The sequence below is a fragment of the Aquarana catesbeiana genome, linkage group LG03 (genome assembly GCF_042186555.1).
Source record: "Aquarana catesbeiana isolate 2022-GZ linkage group LG03, ASM4218655v1, whole genome shotgun sequence".
In the NCBI taxonomy this organism is placed as follows: domain Eukaryota; kingdom Metazoa; phylum Chordata; class Amphibia; order Anura; family Ranidae; genus Aquarana; species Aquarana catesbeiana.
In genome coordinates, this window is record NC_133326.1 from 106,163,710 (window position 1) to 106,186,348 (window position 22,639).

The window sequence follows — 22,639 nt, forward strand, 5'->3', positions numbered from 1 at the left end:
ACTACACTAACTTGTAGTTTTCGCTGAACACTGTGAGGAGGACACACTACACCAACTTGTAGCTTTAGCTAAACACTGTGAGGAGGATGCACTACCCTAACTTGTAGCTTTAGCTGAACACTGTGCAGAGGTCACACTAAACTAACTTGTAGCTTTAGCTGAACACTGTGAGGAGGACGCACTACACTAACTTGTAGCTTTAGCTGAACACTGTGCAGAGGTCTCACTACACTAACTTGTAGTTTTAGCTGAACACTGTGAGGAGGACGCACTACACTAACTTGTAGCTTTAGCTGAACACTGTGCAGAGGTTGCACTACACTAACTTGTAGTTTTAGCTGAACACTGTGAGCAGGACGCACTACACTAACTTGTAGCTGTAGCTGAACACTGTGCAGAGGTCTCACTATACTAACTTGTAGCTTTAGCTGAACACTGTGCAGAGGTCGCCCTACACTGTCTTGTAGTTTTAGCTGAACACTGTGAGCAGGACGCACTACACTAACTTGTAGCTTTAGCTGAACACTGTGCAGAGGTCTCACTACACAAACTTGTAGTTTTAGCTGAACACTGTGAGGAGGACGCACTACACTAACTTGTAGCTTTAGCTGAACACTGTGCAGAGGTCGCACTACACTAACTTGTAGTTTTAGCTGAACACTGTGAGGAGGACGCACTATCCTAACTTGTAGCTTTAGCTGAACACTGTGCAGAGGTCACACTAAACTAACTTGTAGCTTTAGCTGAACACTGTGAGGAGGACACACTACCCTAACTTGTAGCTTTAGCTGAACACTGTGCACTACACTAACTTGTAGTTTTAGCAGAACACTGTGCAGAGGTCACACTAAACTAACTTGTAGCTTTAACTGAACACTGTGAGGAGGACGCACTACACTAACTGTAAATAGTCTAGCTGCCTGACTGTGGTACTAATAGGCAGGGCTGGTGCAAGGATTTTTGACACCCTAGGCGAAACCTTATTTTGCTCCCCCCCATTGGCTCCACCCCTGACTCCACTCCCTTTGCCCTGTCCATGTATACCCCACCTTTTTAATGAAGCGCCCATCAAATGCAGCCCACCAGCACCCATCAAATGCAGCCCACCAGCGCCCATCAATGCAGCCCACCAGTGCCCATCAATGCAGCCTCACCAGCGCTCATCAATGCAGCCTCACCAGCGCCCATTAATGTGGTCCACCAGCACTCATCAATGCAGCTCACCAGCACCCATCAGTTCAGCAAACCAGCACTCATCAATGCAGCTTACCAGCGCCCATCAATGCAGCCTCACCAGCACCCATCAATGCAGCCTACCAGCGCCCATCAATGCAGCCTCACCAGTGCCCATCAATGCAGCCTAACAGTGTCCATCAATGAATGTTTGCTTTCTTCTATTCATTCGCGAGTTGGGACACAGACACAGTCCTCCGCTGCCGCTATGTCTCTGACACTATGTGCAAACAGAGCGGCGGTGGCTGCCTGCTGATGCTGAGACTAAGTTGCTTTCTGCAGAAAGAAGAGAGTAGGAACACCAGTTGCAGGGCGCCCTAGGCGGCTGCCTAGTTTGCCTAGTGGTAGCACCGGCCCTGCTAATAGGATCAAAAGAACACCAGCAATTTTCTTCAGGTAGCTGTAAATACTGTAACAAGACAAGCCTGCCTGTCAGTAGGAAGATAACAGGAACGGATCTAGCTAAACTGAATACAGTATATATATATATATATATATATATATATATATATATATATATATATATATGCAACACCTGGGATGCATATATATACACAATACACTGTAAGTGCAGCTAACTCACTGACTGTCCTGCCTAGTCTAGCTAACTCAAATGAAATGACACTGTCTCTCTCTCTATCTCTCAGCACGCCGGAACACACTACACAGGGCCGCCGTGCAGGCGGCCTTATATAGTGTGGGGCGTGTTCTAAACCCCCTGAGCCATAATTGGCCAAAACCACCCTGGCTTTGGCCAATTACAGCTCTCTCTACCGACGGCGCTGTGATTGGCCAAGCATGTGGGTCATAGTGCATGCTTGGCCAATCATCAGCCAGCAATGCACTGCGATGCCGCAGTGAATTATGGGCCGTGACGCGCCACACGAATTTGGCGCGAATGGCCCATAACGTTCGCAATTCGGCGAATGATAGAACAGCCGATGTTCGAGTCGAACATGGGTTCGACTCGAATGCGAAGCTCATCCCTAATCTGCAGAGATACTAGAAAGCAGGTTTTACTCTCCTTACAATACTAGGACTAATCATGTGATAACAATTAGGGAGCCCTCCAACTGAACACTCATTTTGAGTTATTAAAAGGTCCTAACCTGGTATCTGCTCTAAAAAGTGGGTAAGACTCGACAATGATGTTTTTCTGAAAAAAAGAGTCAGTCCATTGCAATATATTAATTTAATTATTGGGTAGTTACCAGCAGGTCACTTACCCCCCCCCCCCCTTTTTTTTTAAAGTGCTTGTAAAGTCACTAAAGGTGACTTCACATGTATGTAATGTACATATTCAGCCATTACCAAAACTGTATGTGGTTGTTAGAAATGAAAAGGAAAAATACAGTTTAAACATAAACCTGGTCAGAACTTTGCACCTGCACAGCATAGACTAAAAGAAACCCGTCAAATACTCCTATCGCCGCAGTGCGCCTGCGTGGGACAGACCAACGTAAACCCATCAGATTCTCCAATCACCACAGTGCACCTGCACGACAGACTGACTGAACCCCCGTCGGTTCTTCCGATTGCCGCAGTGCGCCGGCGCAACGTACGGCATAAAACAATGCAGATACATGGAGAGTGGAGAAAGGATATAATTGGACTGGATTATATTAGCACTGGATTATAATAGGACAAGCAGATCACATTACCGATCTTGTAGTTACGATTGAGGGTAAGGCTGGGAGTCAATCCCTGTCATACAAATTGATTAGAGTAGAACTTATAAAGGCAGTGGTGTCACTAGGGTTAGTGTCACCCCCCCTCCACCAACTATAGCCCCCGATCAGTACAGACACCCCTTCATCAGTATAGGCCCCCCGACTAAGTACAGATCTCCCTTCCTCAGTATAGACCCCCCACTAAGTACAGATCCCCCTTCCTCAGTATAGACCCCCCCCCACTAAGTACAGACCCCCCTTCCTCAGTATAGACCCTCCCCTCAGTACAGACCTCCCTTCCTCAGTATCGATTACCCTCCCTCAGTACAGATTCCCCTTCCTCAGTATAGACCCCCCACTAAGTACAGACCCCCCTGGCAGTATAGACCCCCCTACTAAGTAAAGACCCCCCTTCCTCAGTATAGATCCCCCCTCAGTACAGACCTCCCTTCCTCAATATAGACCCCACTAAGTACAGTTCCCCCTTCCTCAGTATAGAGCACCCTCGACTAAGTATAGCGCCCCCTCCCACAGTATAGATCCCTCCACTAAGTACAGACCACCCTATACTCCCTCAGTATAGATCCCCCCTCAGTACAGACCCACTTCCTCAGTATAGACCCCCCCACTAAGTACAGACCCCCTTCCTCAGTATAGACTCCCCACTAAGTACAGATCCCCCTCCCTCAGTATAGACCCCCCCACTAAGTACAGACCCCCCTTCCTCAGTATAGACCCCCCCACTATGTACAAATCCCTCTCCCTCAGTATAGATCCCCCACTAAGTACAAATCCGCTTTCCTTGGTATAGACCCCCCACTAAGTACAGCTCCCCCTCCCTCAGTATATACCCCCTACTAAGTACAGACCCCACTTCCTCAGTATAAATCCCCCACTAAGTACAGACCCCCTCCCTCAGTAGAAACCCCTCTCAGTACAGACACCCCCTAATTCAGTATAGATTCCCCCTCAGTACAGACCCCCTTCCTCAGTATAGACCCCCCACTAAGTACAGACCCCCCATCCTCAGTATAGACCCCCTACTACCTACAGACCCCCTCCCTCAGTATAGGCCCCCCCACTAAGTACAGATCCCCCTCCCTCAGTATAGACCCCCCACTAAGTACAGATCTCCCTTCCTCAGTATAGACCCCCCCACTAAGTACAGATCCCCTTTCTCAGTATAGACCCCCCACTATAGATCCCCCACTTCCTCAGTATAGATCCCCCCTCAGTACAGACCCCCTTCCTCAGTATAAACCCCCCAACTAAGTACAGATCCCCTCCCCCAGTATAGATCCCCCACTAAGTCCAGACCCCCCTTCCTCAGTATAGACCTCCCCACTAAATACAGATTCCCCTTCCTCAGTATAGATCCCCCCTCAGTACAGACCCCCCTTCCTCAGTATAGATCCCCCCACTAAGTACAGCTCCCCCTCCCTCAGTACAGACCCCCCTTCCCCAATATAGACCACCCACTAAGTACAGACCCCCTCCCGCAGTATAGACCCCCCAGAACAGACCCCCTTCCTCAGTATAGACCCCCCAGGTACAGAGGAGAGCCCCAATACAGAGGAGTGCCATGTACAGGGGAGAGTCAGGTACAGAGGAGAGCACAGCCATGTACAGAGGGGAGCACAGCCATTTACAGAGGAGAGCACAGCCATTTACAGAGGAGAGCACAGCCATGTACAGAGGAGGGCACAGCCATGTACACAGGCCTATACCTACCTATATACACAGGAGGGCACAGCCCTCCTCTGTACATGGCTCTCCTCTGTACCTGGATCTCCTCTGTGCATGGCTGTGCCCTGCTCTGTACATGGCTCTCCTCTGTACATGGCTGTGCCCTGCTCTGTACATGGCTCTCCTCTGTACCTGGCTCTCCTCTATACATGGCACTCCTCTGTATTGGGGCTCTCCTCTGTACCTGCCTGTGCCCTCCTGTGTAGGTAGTTATAGGCCTGTGTATATGGATGTGCCCTCCTGTGTAGGTAGGTATAGGCCTGTGTACATGGGAGTGCCCTCCTGTGTAGTTAAGTATTGGCCTGTGTACAAGGGTGTGCCCCCGTGTTTGTAGGTATAGGCCTGCGTAAATGGCTGTGCCCTCCTGTGTAGGTAGGTATTGGCCTGTAGACACACACAGGTGATGACTTACCTCCTTGCAGTACAAGCCCTCGGCTCAGGCCTCCTCTTAGTAGCAGAGCCGCCATGCTAACAGATGATTAGCAGTGTTGTGATCTTTCTCTATGTCGCCCCATTTCCCTCTGCCAAGGGGCTCTCACTCCACCTCCATCTCCTCACTGGTAGCCAACTGTAGGTGTCCTGTCCAATAATGCCTCCCATCAGATAATGCATCTGATGAACCGCGCATGTGCAGCGATGGCTCTGTACAGCATGCGATGGCATTGTACAACATGTGATAACTCTACAGCATGTTATAGCTCTTTATGGCATGTGGTGGAACTGTACGCATGTGATGACACTGTACAGCATGTGATGGCTCTGTACAGCATGTGATGACTCTGTAAGGCATGTGATGACTCTGTACGGCATGTGATGGCTCTGTACAGCATGTGATGACTCTGTAAGGCATGTGATGGCTCTGTACGGCATGTGATGACACTGTACGGCATGTGATGGCACTGTACGGCATGTAATAGCTCTGTATGGCATGTGATGACACTGTACGGCATGTGATGGCTCTGTACGGCATGTGATGATACTATACAGCATGTGATGATAATGTACGGCATGTGATGACTCTGTACGGCATGTGATGACTCTGTACGGCATGTGATGGTTCTGTACGGCACCATCGAAGGCATATGATGGCTCTACGGCATGTGATGGCTCTGTACGGCATATGATGACACTGTACAGCATGTGATGGCACTGTATAGCATGTAATAGCTCTGTATGGCATGTGATGACACTGTACGGTATGTGATGGCTCTGTACGGCATGTGATGATTGTACAGCATGTGATGATACTGTACAGCATGTGATGACTCTGTACGGCATGTGATAACACTGTATGGCACTGTCGATGGCATGCAATGGCTCTGTACGGCATGCGGTGGCTCTGTACAGCATGCAATGGCACTGTACAGCATGTGATGGCTCTGTGCGGCACGTGATGGCACTGTACGGCATGTGATGACACTGTACGGCATGTGATGGCACTGTACGGCATGTAAAAGCTCTGTATGGTATGTGATGACACTGTACGGCATGTGATGGCTCTGTACGGCATGTGATGATACTGTACAGCATGTGATGATACTGTATGGCATGTGATGACTCTGTACGGCATGTGATAACACTGTACGGCACTGTCGAAGGCATATGATGGCTCTACGGCATGTAATAGCTCTGTATGGCATGTGATGACACTGTACGGCATGTGATGGCTCTGTACGGCATGCGATGATATTGTACAGCATGTGATGATACTGTACGGCATGTGATAACACTGTATGGCACTGTCGATGGCATGTGATGGCTCTGTACGGCATGCGGTGGCTCTGTACAGCACGTGATGGTACTGTACGGCATGTGGTGCACTCTACGGCACCGGCATGTGATGGCACTGTACGGCATGTAATGGCTCTGTACGACATCGGCTCAGGCCTCCTCTTGGTAGCAGGGCCGCCACGGTAACAGATGGTTAGCAGTGCTGTGTCTTCTCTCCATGTCTCCCCATTTCCCTCTGCCAAGCGGCTCTCACTCCACCTCCATCTCCTCACTGGTAGCCAACTGTAGGTGTCCTGTCCAATAATGCCTCCCATCAGATAATGCATCCGATAAACCGCGCAGCGATGGCTCTGTACAGCATGCAATGGCATTGTACAACATGTGATAACTCTACAGCATGTGATAGCTCTGTATGGCATGTGATGGAACTGTACGGCATGTGATGACACTGTACAGTATGTGATGACTCTGTACGGCATATGATGGCTCTGTACGGCATGTGATGGCTCTGTATGGCATGTGATGACATGTACGGCATGTGATGGCATTGTACGGCATGTAATAGCTCTGTATGGCATGTGATGACACTGTACGGTATGTGATGGCTCTGTGCAGCATTCGATGATACTGTACAGCATGTGATGATACTGTACGGCATGTGATGACTCTGTACGGCATGTGATGGCTCTGTACAGCATCGGATAACACTGTACGGCACTGTTGAAGGCATATGATGGCTGTGTATGGCATTTGATGGCTCTGTACAGCATGTGATGACACTGTACAGCATGTAATAGCTCTGTATGGCATGTGATGACACTGTACGGCATGTGATGGCTCTGTACGGCATGTGATGGCTCTGTACGACATCGGCTCAGGCCTCCTCTCAGTAGCAGGGCCGCCAGGGTAACAGATGATTAGCAGTGCTGTGTCCTCTCTCCATGTAGCCTCATTTCCCTCTGCCAAGCGGCTCTCACTCCACCTCCATCTCCTCACTGGTAGCCAACTGTAGGTGTCCTGTCCAATAATGCCTCCCATCAGATAATGCATCCAATGAACCGTGCATGCGCAGTGATGGCTCTGTACGGCATGTGATGACTCCGTACAGCATGTAATGACTGTATGGCATGTGATGGCACTCTATGGCATGTGATGACTCTGTACGGCATGTGATGGCACTCTATGGCATGTGATGACTCTGTACGGCATGTGATGGCACTCTATGGCATGTGATGGCTCTGTAAGGCATGCCATGACACTGTGCGGCATGTGATGACACTGTACGGCATGTTATTACTCTGTACAGCATGTGATGACACTGTACGGCATGTGATGACACTGTACGGCATGTGATGACACTGTACGGCATGTGATGACTCTGTGCAGCATGTGATGACACTGTACGGCATGTGATGACTCTGTACAGCATGTGATGACACTGTACGGCACTGTAGACAGCATGTGATGGCTCTGTACGGCATGCAAGGCAATGTACGGCATGTGAGGGCAATGTACGGAATGCAAGGCAATGTACGGCATGTGAGGGCAATGTACGGCATGTGATGGTACAGTATGGCATGCGATGGCTCTGTACGGCATGTGATGGCTCTGTACAGTATGTGATGGCACTGTACTGCATGTGATGACTCTGTACAGCATGTGATAACTCTGTACAGCATGTGATGACACTGTACGGCACTGTAGACAGCATGTGATGGCTCTGTACGGCATGAAAGGCAATATACGGCATGTGAGGGCAATGTACGGGATGTGAGGGCAATGTACAGCATGTGATGGCACTGTTTGGCTTGCGATGGCTCTGTATGGCATGTGATGGCTCTGTATGGCATGTGATGGCTCTGTACGGCTTGTGATGGCACTGTACGGCACTATCGATGGCATGTGATGGCTCTGTATGGAATGTGATGGCTCTGTACGGCATGTGAGGGCAATGTACGGCATGTGAAGGCAATGTACGGCATGCAAGGCAATATACGGCATGTGAGGGCAATGTACGGCATGTGAGGGCAATGTACGGCATGTGATGGTACAGTATGGCATGCGATGGCTCTGTACGGCATGTGATGGCTCTGTACAGTATGTGATGGCACTGTACGGCATGTGATGACTCTGTACAGCATGTGATGACTCTGTACAGCATGTGATGACACTGTACGGCACTGTAGACAGCATGTGCTGGCTCTGTATGGCATGCAAGGCAATGTACGGCATGTGAGGGCAATGTACAGCATGCAATGGCACTGTGTGGCATGCGATGGCTCTGTACAGCATGTGATGGCACTGTACGGCACTGTCGACGGCATGTGATGGCTCTGTATGGAATGTGATGGCTCTGTACGGCATGTGAGGGCAATGTAGGGCATGTGAGGGCTCAGTACGCCATGTGATGGCACTGTACGGCACCGGCGACCACATGTGATGGCTCTGTATGGAATGTGATGGCTCTTTACGGCATGTGAGGGCAATGTACGACATGTGATGGCTCTGTATGGCATGTGATTGCACTGTACGGCTCTGGCGAGGATTATGTCTGCTTGCAGTGTGCACATTGTATATTCTGCCCTCTCCCCTCCACTTTGTGTGAGGTGAATTGTTGCTGTGGTTTATTGTTCTCTGAGATTTAACTTCTGATTAAAGTGCATTATTATAAAGTGAACTATTAGGCTATAATGTGAGCCTAACACTTTCCCCTCCCCTTTAGGGCTTCCTCACACAGGCGTGCACAGAGAGAGGCAGGATCTGACTGTCAGATTCTGCCTCCGCGGTTTGCAGATCTTCGAATAATGCCTTCCATTGCATAATGCATCCGACAATCCGCACATGCGTAGTACCTAGCATCACTCCAGCTGGTCTCCCGATCAGCTGTAGTAACATCATCACTGCGCATGTGCGCTTTGTCTGTGGCATTATCCAATGGGAGGCAGTATTTGAAAGAACAGATGTTGAGAGGGGGTCTACTAGCACAACTGGAGGGGGGGTCTGCACTGAGGTGGTGTCTATACTGATGGAGGGGGGTCTGCACTGAGGGGGGTCTATACTGATGGAGGGGGGTCTGCACTGAGGAAGAGGGGTCTATACTGCGGGAGGGGGTCTGTACTTAGTGGGGGGGTCTATACTGAGTAAGGGGGGTCTGTACTGAGGCAGGGGTATCTATACTGCGGGAAGGGGGTCTATACTTAGTGAGGGGGTCTATATTGAGGAAGTGGAGTCTGTACTGTGGGAGGGGAGTCAGTACTTAGTGAGGGAGGTCTGTACTTAGTGGGGGGTCTATACTGAGGAAGGGGAGTCTGTACTGAGGCAGGGGGATCTATACTGCGGGAAGGGGGTCTGTACTTAGAGAGCTGGGTCTATATTGAGGAAGGGGGGTCTGTACTGCGGGAGAGGAGTCAGTACTTAGTGAGGGAGGTCTGTACTTAGTGGGGGGTCTATACTGAGGAAGGGGGTCTGTACTGAGGGCGGGGGATCTATACTGTGGGAGGGGGGTCTGTGCTTAGTGGGGGGTCTATACTGAGGAAGGGGGTCTGTACTGAGGAGGGACTATAGTTAGTGGAGGGGGGGTGACACTAACCCTAGTGACACCACTGCCTGTATAGGTGCTACTCTAATCAATTTGTATGACAGTGATTGACTCCCAGCCTTCCCCTCAATCTAAACTACAAGATCGTTAATGTGATCTGCTTGTTCTATTATAATCCAGTCACCCAGACACATCCATCTGTAATTGTATTTGATTTATTTTAGACAAAACACTCGTATCCACACATTGTTCAGTAGATGATCTTGCCAGTTCATCATGTTATTTGTGTTCCATCTCATATGCCAAAACCCGCATCCTTGCTCCCCCATATCCTTTCACCATGTATCTGTATTGTTTTAGGCCGTACATTGCACAGGCACATTGCGGCGATCAGAAGATCTGATGGGGGTTCAGTCAGTCTGTTGCGCAGGTGCACTGTGGTGATTGGAGAATCTGATGGGTTTACGTCAGTCTGTCCCCCGCTGGGGCACTGCGGTGATTGGAGTATTTGAAGGGTTTATGTTAGTCTATGCTGCTCAGGTGCAAAGCTCTGACTGGGTTTATGTGTATGTGTCGGGTGCAGGTGCGCGCATAGGCAGTACAACTCGCCAAAATCTCCTTCCGGAAATTACGTAATTGGAGTTTGACAGAACACCGACCCCTATCTATGGAGAGAAGCGGAAGGGGCTGAGATTCCCCTGTGATATAAACCGGCCAGCAGAGGGGAATCTCCGCCTCTTCTGCTTCTCTCCATGGATCAAGGTCGATAATGACCCCCCTGTACTGCGCAGGCGCATCGCTTGCGCAGTACGAACAACAAGGAAGCCGCCGAAAATATCCGAAGCTGAACAGCTGTGAGTGAGCTGTATATGGCGCCTGCGCAATGAGCAAGATATTGTGTCCGACGCTGCCGCACGCTCCCGATGCTCATGCTACTTTGCAAGGGGTGGGTGTATTACTGTGATATTGTGTTTATTATCCGCCCCCTGCAGAGTAGCAGGAGCATCGGAAGTGCGCGGCATTGTCTGGTAGCATGGGGAGCGTGTGGTAGAATGTGGTGTTAAATGTGCGCAGGCGCGGTGTACAGCTGACGCTCAGCTGTGTATGTTCGGCTATTTTCGGCTCGGTAGTGCATCGTACTGCGCCAGCGCTGCGCCTGAGCAGTACATGGGGGTCATTATCCTCCGGGGGAAATTTTTCGGCAAGACACCGTACTGCGCAAGCGCTGCGCCTGCGCAGTACAGGGGGGTCCTTATCCCCCGGGAGAACTTTTTCGGCAAGACACCGGCCAGCACATGGGATCACGTGACCGGACACATGCTGCAGTGTCAGAAACTGTATCCTTTTCATTTCTAACAAACGCGTACAGTTTTAGTAATGGCTGGATATGTGCATTACATACATTGAAATGTGCTGCATTGTGCAGCAAGAATAGCAGGTGGAGGGGTGGGGAGGAAACACTCTTATGCAGACAGGGAGGGAGGGGGGAGAGACTGTCAGAGGAGAGACAAGGGCTATGGATGTTGGAGACACGTAGCCTGACCATGGTAGTCAGGGCTCAGCAGCCATGAATATCGTGGTCAGCAGAGGCGGGGGACTCAGGAAATGGCAGGATCAACCAGGTTTATTACCAGTTAGGAAGAGAAGAATTGCACAGCACAAACGCTGTGCTGTTATTCATGCTGTTGTCAGGGCTGCACTCAGCCCTTCCTTCTTAGAGCCAACCCATCCAGAGACTCTCTCCTGTGTACCTGTTGAAGACTTGCTTGGCTGACGTCCCTTTTGGTTCCTGATCCTACTTGCTGTTCCACTACGCTGATTCTCCGGTTTCCTGATTTCCTGGCCTGTCTGGAAGTATACTGATCTCTAGATCCCTGACGTCCTGGCTTTTCTGACTATCCGTTCCGGTTACCAAACTCTGGCTATGATTTGACTACGTTGCTCTGTTTACCTTTTACTATTATTATTATTAAACAAGTGTGATCTTTACTGCACTTCTGTCTCGGCTTGATTCATGGTTTCTGACAGTCGTAAAAGAACAGGATCTTAGGGGGTTTTTTTGGGTTAACACGTTAAGGATCTCCAGTATCTACATGTGGCTTGCCAACTCTGCCATGTCCTTTACAAATAATTCACACTCTCCAGGTTGAATATATTATTTTTATTTTACAAAGACTGCAGCAGGTTTAAGATTGGGTAAAAGTGGCAATATTATATATTCTGGGAAAACTTACCACCAAAGTCCACAAAAGATAAAATAAACTTTTGGTTCATTCAATGCATCAACAAAGTTTGGCCAACTACAAAAAAAAAAAAGAAAACATCCTTAATCATCCCAGAAATAGTACATCTAGCATTAGACCTGGACCTCCATTGGTTTGGTGAGCTTCAAATGTACTAAATTGTTGCAACTATTTATTTAATATGTGTGTTTGTACTCATTGATGTTTTTCTCATATACCGTACTTGTTGTTTAGTTGTTTAGCCTCCCTCACCTCCTAAAGAAGTGGGGTGCTCGATTATTTCTACCCATGGAAGAGACCCCAAGCATATTTGAAATTATGAGAATTTATATTTTTATTGCATTTTGATTTCTGGTGTCCGCATCTCTGTAAGCGGTAATTTAAAAGAGGATTTGTATGTACACAGTGTATAAACAGTCGTCTTAAAGTGGTTGTAAACCCCCTTAGAACTTGTAGGGACAACAAAGCTAATAAAGGGACTGGAGGATATTAGTTATGAGGAAAGGTTGCGAGCACTAAACTTATTTTCTCTGGAGAAGAGACGCTTGAGAGGGGATATGATTTCAAATTACAAATACCACACTGGTGACCCCACAATAGGGATAAAACTTTTTTGCAGAAGGGAGTTTAATAGGACACGTGGCCACTCACTACAATTATAAGAAAAGAGATTTAACCTTAAACTGTGCAGAGGGTTCTTTACTGTAAGAGCGGCAAGGATGTGGAATTCCCTTCCACAGGCGGTGGATCGATAGGTGGGGCATCGATAGTTTAAAAAAACGATTAGATAAGCACCTGGACGACCGCAACATACAGGGATATACAATGTAATACTGACCTATAAACACACACATAGGTTGGACTTGATGGACTTTTTTCAACCTCACCTACTATGTAACTATAGATAAGGACTTTTTTCAACCTCACCTACTATGTAACTATAGATAAGCCTAGAATAAGGCTTACTTATAGGTACTGTAAATATCTCCTAAACGTGCGCCGCTTAGGAGATAGCTACCTTGAAGTGCACCGATGATGTAATCGGCGCATGCGCTGTGAAGAAACGGCCCTCTGTGCCGTTTCTTCCCAAGCGAGTGCTGTGACTGGCGGCTCCGGCGCGCATGCCTGGGAGTGACGTCATACGGCTCTGGCCAGTCACACAGCTGGAGTCCACGACCCCAGAAGGAAGAGGGGCGAAAATGGATGCGGCCTTTGCAGCTTTGTTTGCAGGTAAGTGCCACATAATGGGCTAGTATGCAATGCATACTAGCCCATTGTGCTTTTACTTTGCAGGGTTTGCAGAGAACAAAAGAGAAAGTAAAACCCATCAGGGTTTACTTCCTCTTTAAAATGTGCTTTAACTTTCTTGTCAATTGTGTTAATAAAAATGTAACTTTTATGAAGGCTAGTAATGTTATTAATGACCATTTCAACCCCACCCAATTGTTCAAAGTCTTCCTTCACATTTGAAGGACACAATTCACTTACTTAGCATACTTCACAACTTACATATACCACCGGATACTATCTTGGCTTCTTTTGATGTAGAGGAGCTTTATTCAAGCATTCCCCATTATATGGAAATATCAGTCGTGTCTTCATTTCTATCAGAAAGGAGTACATAATTTTTTATCGTACAACAAATATATTGTGGAGAACCTTTTTTTCATTCTAGACTATAATATGTTTGTTTTCAATGAGTCCCACTACCTCCAGGTGCAGGGTGTGGCGATGGGGACTACATGTGCTCCATTGTTCTCAAACCTGTACCTGGGGGGTGGGAGCATACTATATTCTCCTCTGAGGACCTGCCTGCAAGTATACCAACAATATCCTCATTTTCTGGATGGACTCTAGTCAGACTTTGATGGAATTTGTTGACTAATTGAATGAGAATAACTTTAATCTAACTTTCACTCTTACTTGACATATCAACACTCTTCCGTTTTTGGACTTATACATTCTAAAAGATAATGAAGGCATGATCCATGCGGATCTATTTAAGAAATCTACTGCGGGTAACTTGCTTTTACACTTTAACAGTGCTCATTCACAGCATCTTGTTAGATCAATCTCTAAGGGCCAATATTTTAGAGTTAGGAGAAACTGCATGCAGGATAGCGATTTTGAGAGAAAGGCTGAAACACACTGGTTTAACGATAGAGGGTATGGCAATAAACCACTTAAGGAGGCTTATAAAGATGCCAAAAATAGCCCACAAGATATATTATTATTTTAAAGTAATAATTCAAATGAAGTGCAGAAAAGTCACCCAATTACCACATACAAAAACTAAATTAGCAAACGAACACAAAAAGCATTGGCATCTTTTGACGAATGATCCAACTATTTGTCCTTTTATTGATTAATCTCCTCATATTACTTTCAAGCATAATCTATCACTGTAGGATATACTGGTCCCGAGCCATTTTGCTAGTAACAAGAAGTCTGATCCCTGTGGTACTCTACCACAGGGAACATTTAAATGTGAAAATTGCTCTTATTTCTGCATCATCGAAGGCGGCAACATTGTTCAATTATGCAATCATAAGATCTGACTATTCAGCCATTTCAGCAATTGTGAAACAATTGGTATTGTATTAATGCTCACTTGTGCATGTGGCTCATTTTACATTGGTAAGACAAAGCGTAATCTGTGGATCTGAATAAAGGATCATGTCTTGGATATATGCAATGGTCTCTTAGAGTATCCAGTAGCTAGACAGTGTCAGAAATATAAAGTGGACTCCGCCAAGAGGGTGTGATTTTGACAAAAACATACTTCAAATTCAGACAATGTGGATTTACACCTTAAATGCCACCAAACCACCAGAATTACATAGTAGGTGAGGTTGAAAAAAGACAAGTCGATCAAGTCCAACCTGTGTGTGTGCTTTTATGTCAGTATTACGTTGTATATCCCTGTATGTTGTGGTTGTTCAGGTGCCTATCTAATAGTTTTTTGAAATTATCGATGCTCCCCACTGAAACCACTGCCCGTGGAAGAGGATTCCACATCCGTACCGCTCTTACAGTAAAGAACCCTCTACGCAGTTTAAGGTTAAACCACTTCTCTTCTAATTTTAGTGAATGGCCGCGTGTCTTTTTAAATTCCCTTTCACAGAAAAGTTTTATCCCTATTGTGGGGTCACCAGTATGGTATTTGTACATTGAAATCATATCCCCTCTCAAGCGTCTCTTCTCCAGAGAGAACAAGTTCAGTGCTCGTAACCTTTCCTTATAACTAAGGTCATCCAGTCCCTTTATTAGCTTTGTTGCCCTTCTCTGGACTCTCTCCAGTTCCAGCACATCCTTCCTGAGGACTGGTGCCCAGAACTGGATGGCATACTCCAGGTGCGGCCAGACCAGAGTTTTGTAGAGTGGGAGAATTATCATTTTATCTCTGGATTTAATCCCCTTTTTAATGCATGCCAATATTCTGTGTGCTTTGCTTGCTGAGTCTACTACTAAGACCCCTAGGTCCTTTTCCATTCTAAATTCCCCCAGAGGTTCTCCCCTAGTGAGTAGATTGCATTCATATTTTTGCCACCCAAATGCATTATTTTACATTTTTCTACATTAAACCTCATTTGCCATGTAGTTGCCCACCACATTAATTTGTTCAGATCTTCTTGAAAGGTTTCCACATCCTGAGGAGAAATTATTGCCCTGATTAGCTTAGTATCATTCGCAAATACTGAGATAGAGCTGATTATCCCTTCCTCCAGGTCGTTTATGAATAAATTAAATAGGATTGGTCCAAGGGCAGAACCCCCCGCTTTACACACCAGACCATTCCGGGTACTCCCCATTTATCACTACCCTCTGAACTCACCCCTGTAGCCAGTTTTCAATCAATGTACTCACCCTATGGTCCATGCCATCAGACCTTAGTTCAGGGATCTTCAAACTACGGCCCTCCAGCTGTTGCGGAACTACACATCCCATGAGGCATTGTAAAACTTTGACATTCACAGACATGACTAGGCATGATGGGAATTTTAGTTGCTGAACAACTGGAGGGCCGTAGTTTGATGACCCCTGCCTTAGTTTGTACATTAAACTTTTATGGGGAACTGTTGCCTCTGGTCTAGGGCCATGGCAGTATACATGAAGGGACAGGTTGGTGGGTTGCGATGAGTCCCCCGACCTGTGTTCCCATCTCTGTTGTTTTTCTAAGATTCGAGTACGACACTGTGGGCGCCTCTCCTGTTCCCAGCTGTGTATTGCAAGGGTCTGTGGGCATTGTGTCACATCTGCCCGGTGGTTGTATCTAGGGGCCAGATGTGTGTGATACAGAGATATGATGCCATTGCTGACCCTGACATCACTTCTGGTTCTGACAGATGTCAGCTTCTGGGGGACACCATGGAGGGAGGTGGGAGGGTAATATATATATTGGGTTTTATGCCCACCAGATAGGACTGGCTTCCAAGGTGTTCTCTCGAAGCGCTATTTAAGGGCTGGTTTATAACTAGATCCGTTGGTATGCTGTCTTGTGAGAAGCATGGATGCGGCTGGTTCATTCTTTAGTGGTATGTGATCCTCAACTCTGTGGCATATTAATACTTGATCTATTTTTTTGGGGTCCTTCCTTTCTTCTCTTATGGGGGTGGGGTCCATATATTATTGCTTTGGTTGGAGCCATCTTGATTGGACTATTATTGTGCTATGGTTCCCGCTTTTACTTTGATGGTCTCCTTTTGTAAACAATACTTTCCTCATTTTTACTGTTTTTCTATATAGTATCTTCCTCTATTTTTAATTTCAGAGATTTGTTTGGGGTCTGATATTGATTACAAGAGTTCCTATTGATCTTGACATCTGGAAGGTAAGGTATGAGGGTCTCCCCCAGTAGAAGATGCTGGCCCCTATTTTGTTAATGTGGATGGTTTATTAATGTGATATATACAGTGGGGACGGAAAGTATTCAGACCCCCTTAAATTTTTCACTCTTTGTTATATTGCAGCCATTTGCTAAATCATTTAAGTTCATTTTTTCCTCATTAATGTACATACAGCACCCCATATTGACAGAAAAACACAGAATTGTTGACATTTTTGCAGATTTATTAAAAAATAAAAACTGAAATATCACATGGTCCTAAGTATTCAGACCCTTTGCTCAGTATTTAGTAGAAGCACCCTTTTGATCTAATACAGCCATGAGTCTTTTTGGGAATGATGCAACAAGTTTTTCACACCTGGATTTGGGGATCCTCTGCCATTCCTCCTTGCAGATCCTCTCCAGTTCTGTCAGGTTGGATGGTAAACGTTGGTGGACATCCATTTTTAGGTCTCTCCAGAGATGCTCAATTGGGTTTAAGTCAGGGCTCTGGCTGGGCCATTCAAGAACAGTCACAGAGTTGTTGTGAAGCTACTCCTTCGTTATTTTAGCTGTGTGCTTAGGGTCATTGTCTTGTTGGAAGGTAAACCTTCGGCCCAGGTTTTCATCCAGGGTATCCCTGTACTTGGCCGCATTCATCTTTCCCTCGATTGCAAGCAGTCGCCCTGTCCCTGCAGCTGAAAAACACCCCCACAGCATGATGCTGCCACCACCATGCTTCACTGTTGGGACTGTATTGGACAGGTGATGAGCAGTGCCTGGTTTCCTCCACACATACCGCTTAGAATTAAGGCCAAAAAGTTCTATCTTGGTCTCATCAGACCAGTGTTTCTCAATTCCAGTCCTCAAGGCGCCCCAACAGGTCATGTTTTCAGGATTTCCATTATTTTGCACAGGTGATTTGATCAGTTTCACTGCTTTGGTAATTACCATAGCTGGTTCATCTGAGGGAAATCCTGAAAACATGACCTGTTGGGGCGCCTTGAGGACTGGAGTTGAGAAACACTGCATCAGACCAAAGAATCTTATTTCTCACCATCTTGGAGTCCTTCAGGTGTTTTTTAGCAAACTCCATGCGGGTATTCATGTGTCTTGCACTGAGGAGAGGCTTCCGTCGGGCCCCTCTGCCATAAAGCCCCAACTGGTGGAGGGCTGCAGTGATGGTTGACTTTCTACAACTTTCTCCCATCTCCCGACTGCATCTCTGGAGCTCAGCCACAGTGCTCTTTGGGTTCTTCTTTACCTCTCTCACCAAGGCTCTTCTCCCCGGATAGCTCAGTTTGGCCGTATGGCCAACTCTAGGAAGGGTTCTGGTCGTCCCAAACGTCTTCCATTTAAGGATTATTGAGGCCACTGTGCTCTTAGGAACCTTAAGTGCAGCAGAAATTTTTTTGTAACCTTGGCCAGATCTGTGCCTTGCCACAATTCTGTCTCTGAGCTCTTTAGGCAGTTCCCTTGACCTCACGATTCTCATTTGCTCTGACATGCACTGTGACCTGTAAGGTCTTATATAGACAGGTGTGTGGCTTTCCTAATCAAATCCAATCAGTATAATCAAACACAGCTGGACTCAAATGAAGGTGTAAAACCATCTCAAGGATGATCAGAAGAAATGGACAGCACCTGAGTTAAATATATGAGTGTCACAGCAAAGGGTCTAAATACTTAGGACCATGTGATATTTCAGTTTTTCTTTTTTAATAAATCTGCAAAAATGTCAACAATTCTGTGTTTTTCTGTCAATATGGGGTGCTGTGTGTACATTAATGAGGGAAAAAATGAACTTAAATGATTTTAGCAAATGGCTGCAATATAACAAAGAGTGAAAAATTTAAGGGGGTCTGAATACTTTCCGTCTCCACTGAATATTTACATTGTTATGTTTAGATCCTGACATACCAGTACCCACACATTTATTTGCTGACCCTGCATAGTACCCTTGGGGGTCCCCCCACAGGTAGACTCGTCTGATGCACTCTTTGGTCACCTTTCTGTTCCCGGTTTTGCGCACGTACTGTAGCACAGGTTAGCACGGTGGGAAGCATGTTAGTGTGTATATATATATATACACATAACGTTCAAAAGGATTGCTGCACAAACATTTATTGAAATTAGGAACATACAAACATAGTTAAAAGGTATTCCATAATACAGTTACGGTTTCGGGCTATATCGTTAATGCTCTTAAGCACATCTTTTATACGTCATAATTGGAATCAATTGCACCAACAAGATAATTATCAAAACACACATCTGTTTAAGATCTCTTCAATCAGAATAGCACAATAAAGTGGCTAGAGGCTGGGTACAAATTCCCAATCACAACTATTATACATCCCTGGTGTTAACCTGTAATAAAAAGATTTTTTACTTTTTTAAATTTTATATGAGCTAATTTCTTTTGTTGGTCGCTCTTGATGAATTATTTGTGACAGTCAGGCCGGTTTCACACTGGGGCGGTGGGTGCGTCAGCAGTAAAACGCCACTATATTTAGCGGCGCTTTACCGTCGATTTAGCGGCAGTATTCGGCCGCTCGTGGGGTGGTTTTAACCCCTGCTAGCGGTTGAAAAGGGGTTAAAACCGCCCGCAAAGTGCCGCTGTATAGCCGCGGTGCCCCGTTGATTTCAATGGGCAGGAGCAATGAAGGAGAGGTGTATACATCGCTCCTTTACCGTTCCAAAGATGCTGATAGCAGAACTTTTTTCAGCGTCCTGCCAGCGCACCGCTCCAGTGTGAAAGCCCCGAGGCTTTCACACTGGAGACACAGCAGCGGCTGTTTCAGGTCAGTTTGCAGGCACAATTTTTAGCGCAATAGAGCCTGAAAAACGACCCAGTGTGAAAGGGGTCTTAGCATTGAGAGGGGTTATTGATATTGGTTTATTTTCAACTTTGTTAAAAAAGTAAAAAAAATCCTATTACAGGTTAACACCAGGGATGTATAATGGTGCTTTTATTGCTGTCTGTGACCCATTAGGGAGATTAAGGGAGTTGTAAAGTCTCTAGGTTTTACACCTTATTGCATTCTATGCATTAAGGTGAGAAACCTTCTGTGATGCAGCTGCCCCCCAGAGCCCCCCCCCCTTTTACTTACCTGAACCTGATCATTTAACAAAGTAATAATGAATACACCAATGAAACAAACGTGCGAACATATAAAGCTGGACCAGATTTTCCACTCTCCTTTTCAGAAAATCTGTCCCACAGAGACACTGTGAAAAAATAACTGAATATGAATGCAATGGATTCTATAAATCTGAGATAAGGCAAACACATCACTTTGCTGCAATTCATGGTGAGGATCCGTATGGACGCTGTGGTATCCATTGCCTGCCTGTGAGATCCCTGGCTGGGGTTATAGTCATCTGCTTAGCGTGGTCCCCTGTAATAAGGGACCAATGCTCTCTGGTAAGCGGCAGTAATTTCTTTAACCACTTCAATACCAGGCACTTAGACACCTTCCCGCCCAGACCAATTTTTAGCTTTCAGCGCTGTCACAATTTGAATGACAATTGCGCGGTCATGCTACACTGTACCCAAACAAATTTTTTATCATTTTGTTCCCACAAATAGAGCTTTCTTTTGGTGGTATTTGATCACCTCTGCGGTTTTTATTTTTTGCGCAACAAATAAAAAAAGACCGAAAGTTTTTCTTTGTTTCTGTTAAAAGTTTTTGTAAATAAGTACGTTTTCTTCTTCAATGACGGGCACTGATATGGCTGCACTGACGGGCACTGATACGGCGGCACTGATGGGCACCGATGAGGTGGCACCGATGAGGTGGCACTGATGAGGTGGCACTGATGGGCACTGATAGGCGGCACTGATGGGCACTGATAGGTGGCACTGATGGGCACTGATAGGTGGCACTGGTATGCGGCACTGATGGGCACTCATAGGTGGCACGGATGGGCAATTATAGGCGGCACTGATGGGCACTCATAGGTGGCATTGATGGGCACTCGTAGGTGGCATTGATGGTTACTTATGGGTGGCACTGATAGTTGGCACAGATGGGCACGGATGGGCACTGATAGATGGGCACTGATGGGCATGGATGGGCACTGACAAGTGGCATGAATGGACACTGATGGGTGGCACTGATGGCATTACTTGTTTGCAGTGATGCCCCTAAGGGTGGCATTGCTGGGCATCACTGCAACATAATTGTGCCAATCAGTGCCCATTTGTGGGCACTGATTGGCACAGATTTGGCACACTGGGCACATGTGGATGGCCATGGGGTACATACCTGGCCATCCACATGTTGCCCCTTCCCTGGTGGTCTTAGTGGCGATCCCTGGTGGTCCAGTGTGGTGATCTGCGGGGGGGCTGCGCTGATAAACAATCAGCGCAGGCCCCCCCTGCCAGGAGAGCCGCCGATCGGCTCTCCTCTACTTGCGTCTGTCAGACGCGAGTGAGGAAGAGCCGATCAACGGCTCTTCCTATTGACAGCGTGATCAGCCGTGATTGGACACGGCTGATCACGTGGTAAAGAGCCTCCGCCGGAGGCTTTTTACCAAGATCAGTGTAGCGGTGTGTCATCGGGGGTGCGCTGCGGCATGTTATCCTGCTGGACGTCATATGACGTCCAGTCAGGATATCAGAACCACTTCCCGGACGTCAATCCGCTATAGGGCGGGCGGGAAGTGGTTAAGGTGGAGGTCTCATCAATGCACTTTTTCACTTCAACAAGGATTTAGACCACTCGTCACTTTGGGATCTGTCTTTCTTTGTATGGACTTCCCTATGTACTAATCATTTTGCAATTTTTCTTCACCCTGCTGTGCATTTATTGTATGGACAATTTCTCAATAGTACTTTATATGTTTGCACATTTGTTTCATTGGTGTATTCATTATTACTTTGTTTTTTTTATATTTTATCAATATATGCGTGGTACCTAATTTTGTATTTTTTCACTACACTTCATATTAGTGCGACTTTATTTTTTTATTTATTCTGATTTGTGTCGTATAACACTTTTAGTTGCAGCTTTACTTTCCATTTAGACTGTTAGCGCAGTAATTCATTTACACATATTAGCCTCGAGGATAAGCCCAGCAGCTCCAGCCACTGTCTCGGGTCCTCATTGGATAGATTGATAGCAGCGGGAGCCCGGGGGCAGCAGCAGGACTCCGGAGCGAGCCCGCATGAGTGCCCCCATGGAATGTTGTTCTCTCCGTGGGGGCAACCAATGAGGAGGAGGGGCAAGGAGTGCTGCCCGGGCACTCCAGAAAAGGAAGATCAGGGCCATTCTGTGCAAAACCCTTGGACAGAGGAGGGAAGTATGACATGTTTGTTTGTTTGTTTTTTTTGTTAACAAACCTTTACAATCACTTTAACTCTCTATACTTTTACTATTTCTCCTTATCACTGAAAGCGAAAGGAAAATAAATTCCCACATTTTGTGTTGACATCGAACACTAATGCCCTGTACACGCGGTCGGATTTTCCGATGGAAAATGTGTGATAGGACCTTGTTGTCGGAAATTCTGACCGTGTGTAGGCTCCATCACACATTTTCCATCGGATTTTCTGACACACAAAGTTGGAGAGCAGGATATAAAATTTTCCGACAACAAAATCCGTTGTCGGAAATTCCGATCGTGTGTACACAAATCCGACGGACAA

General features: G+C 46.6%; 1 protein-coding gene across 4 annotated transcripts in view; it reads right to left on the bottom strand.

Moving 5' to 3' along the window:
- LOC141131526 (dual oxidase 1-like) overlaps positions 1 to 22,639 on the bottom strand; it is a 212,757-nt gene that overhangs the window by 161,848 nt on the left and 28,270 nt on the right. Inside the window, exon 2 of one of the 4 annotated variants that reach the window (XM_073618894.1) lies at positions 13,671 to 13,765. The exons of 1 other annotated variant lie outside the window; for it this stretch is intronic. In XM_073618894.1, the coding sequence (XP_073474995.1) occupies positions 13,671 to 13,672 (2 nt within the window). In that variant the 5' untranslated portion in view covers positions 13,673 to 13,765. Of the gene's footprint in view, positions 1 to 12,152; positions 12,219 to 13,649; positions 13,766 to 22,639 lie in introns of all 4 variants that reach the window. 2 more of the 4 variants (XM_073618896.1, XM_073618897.1) reach the window with 2 other exon arrangements.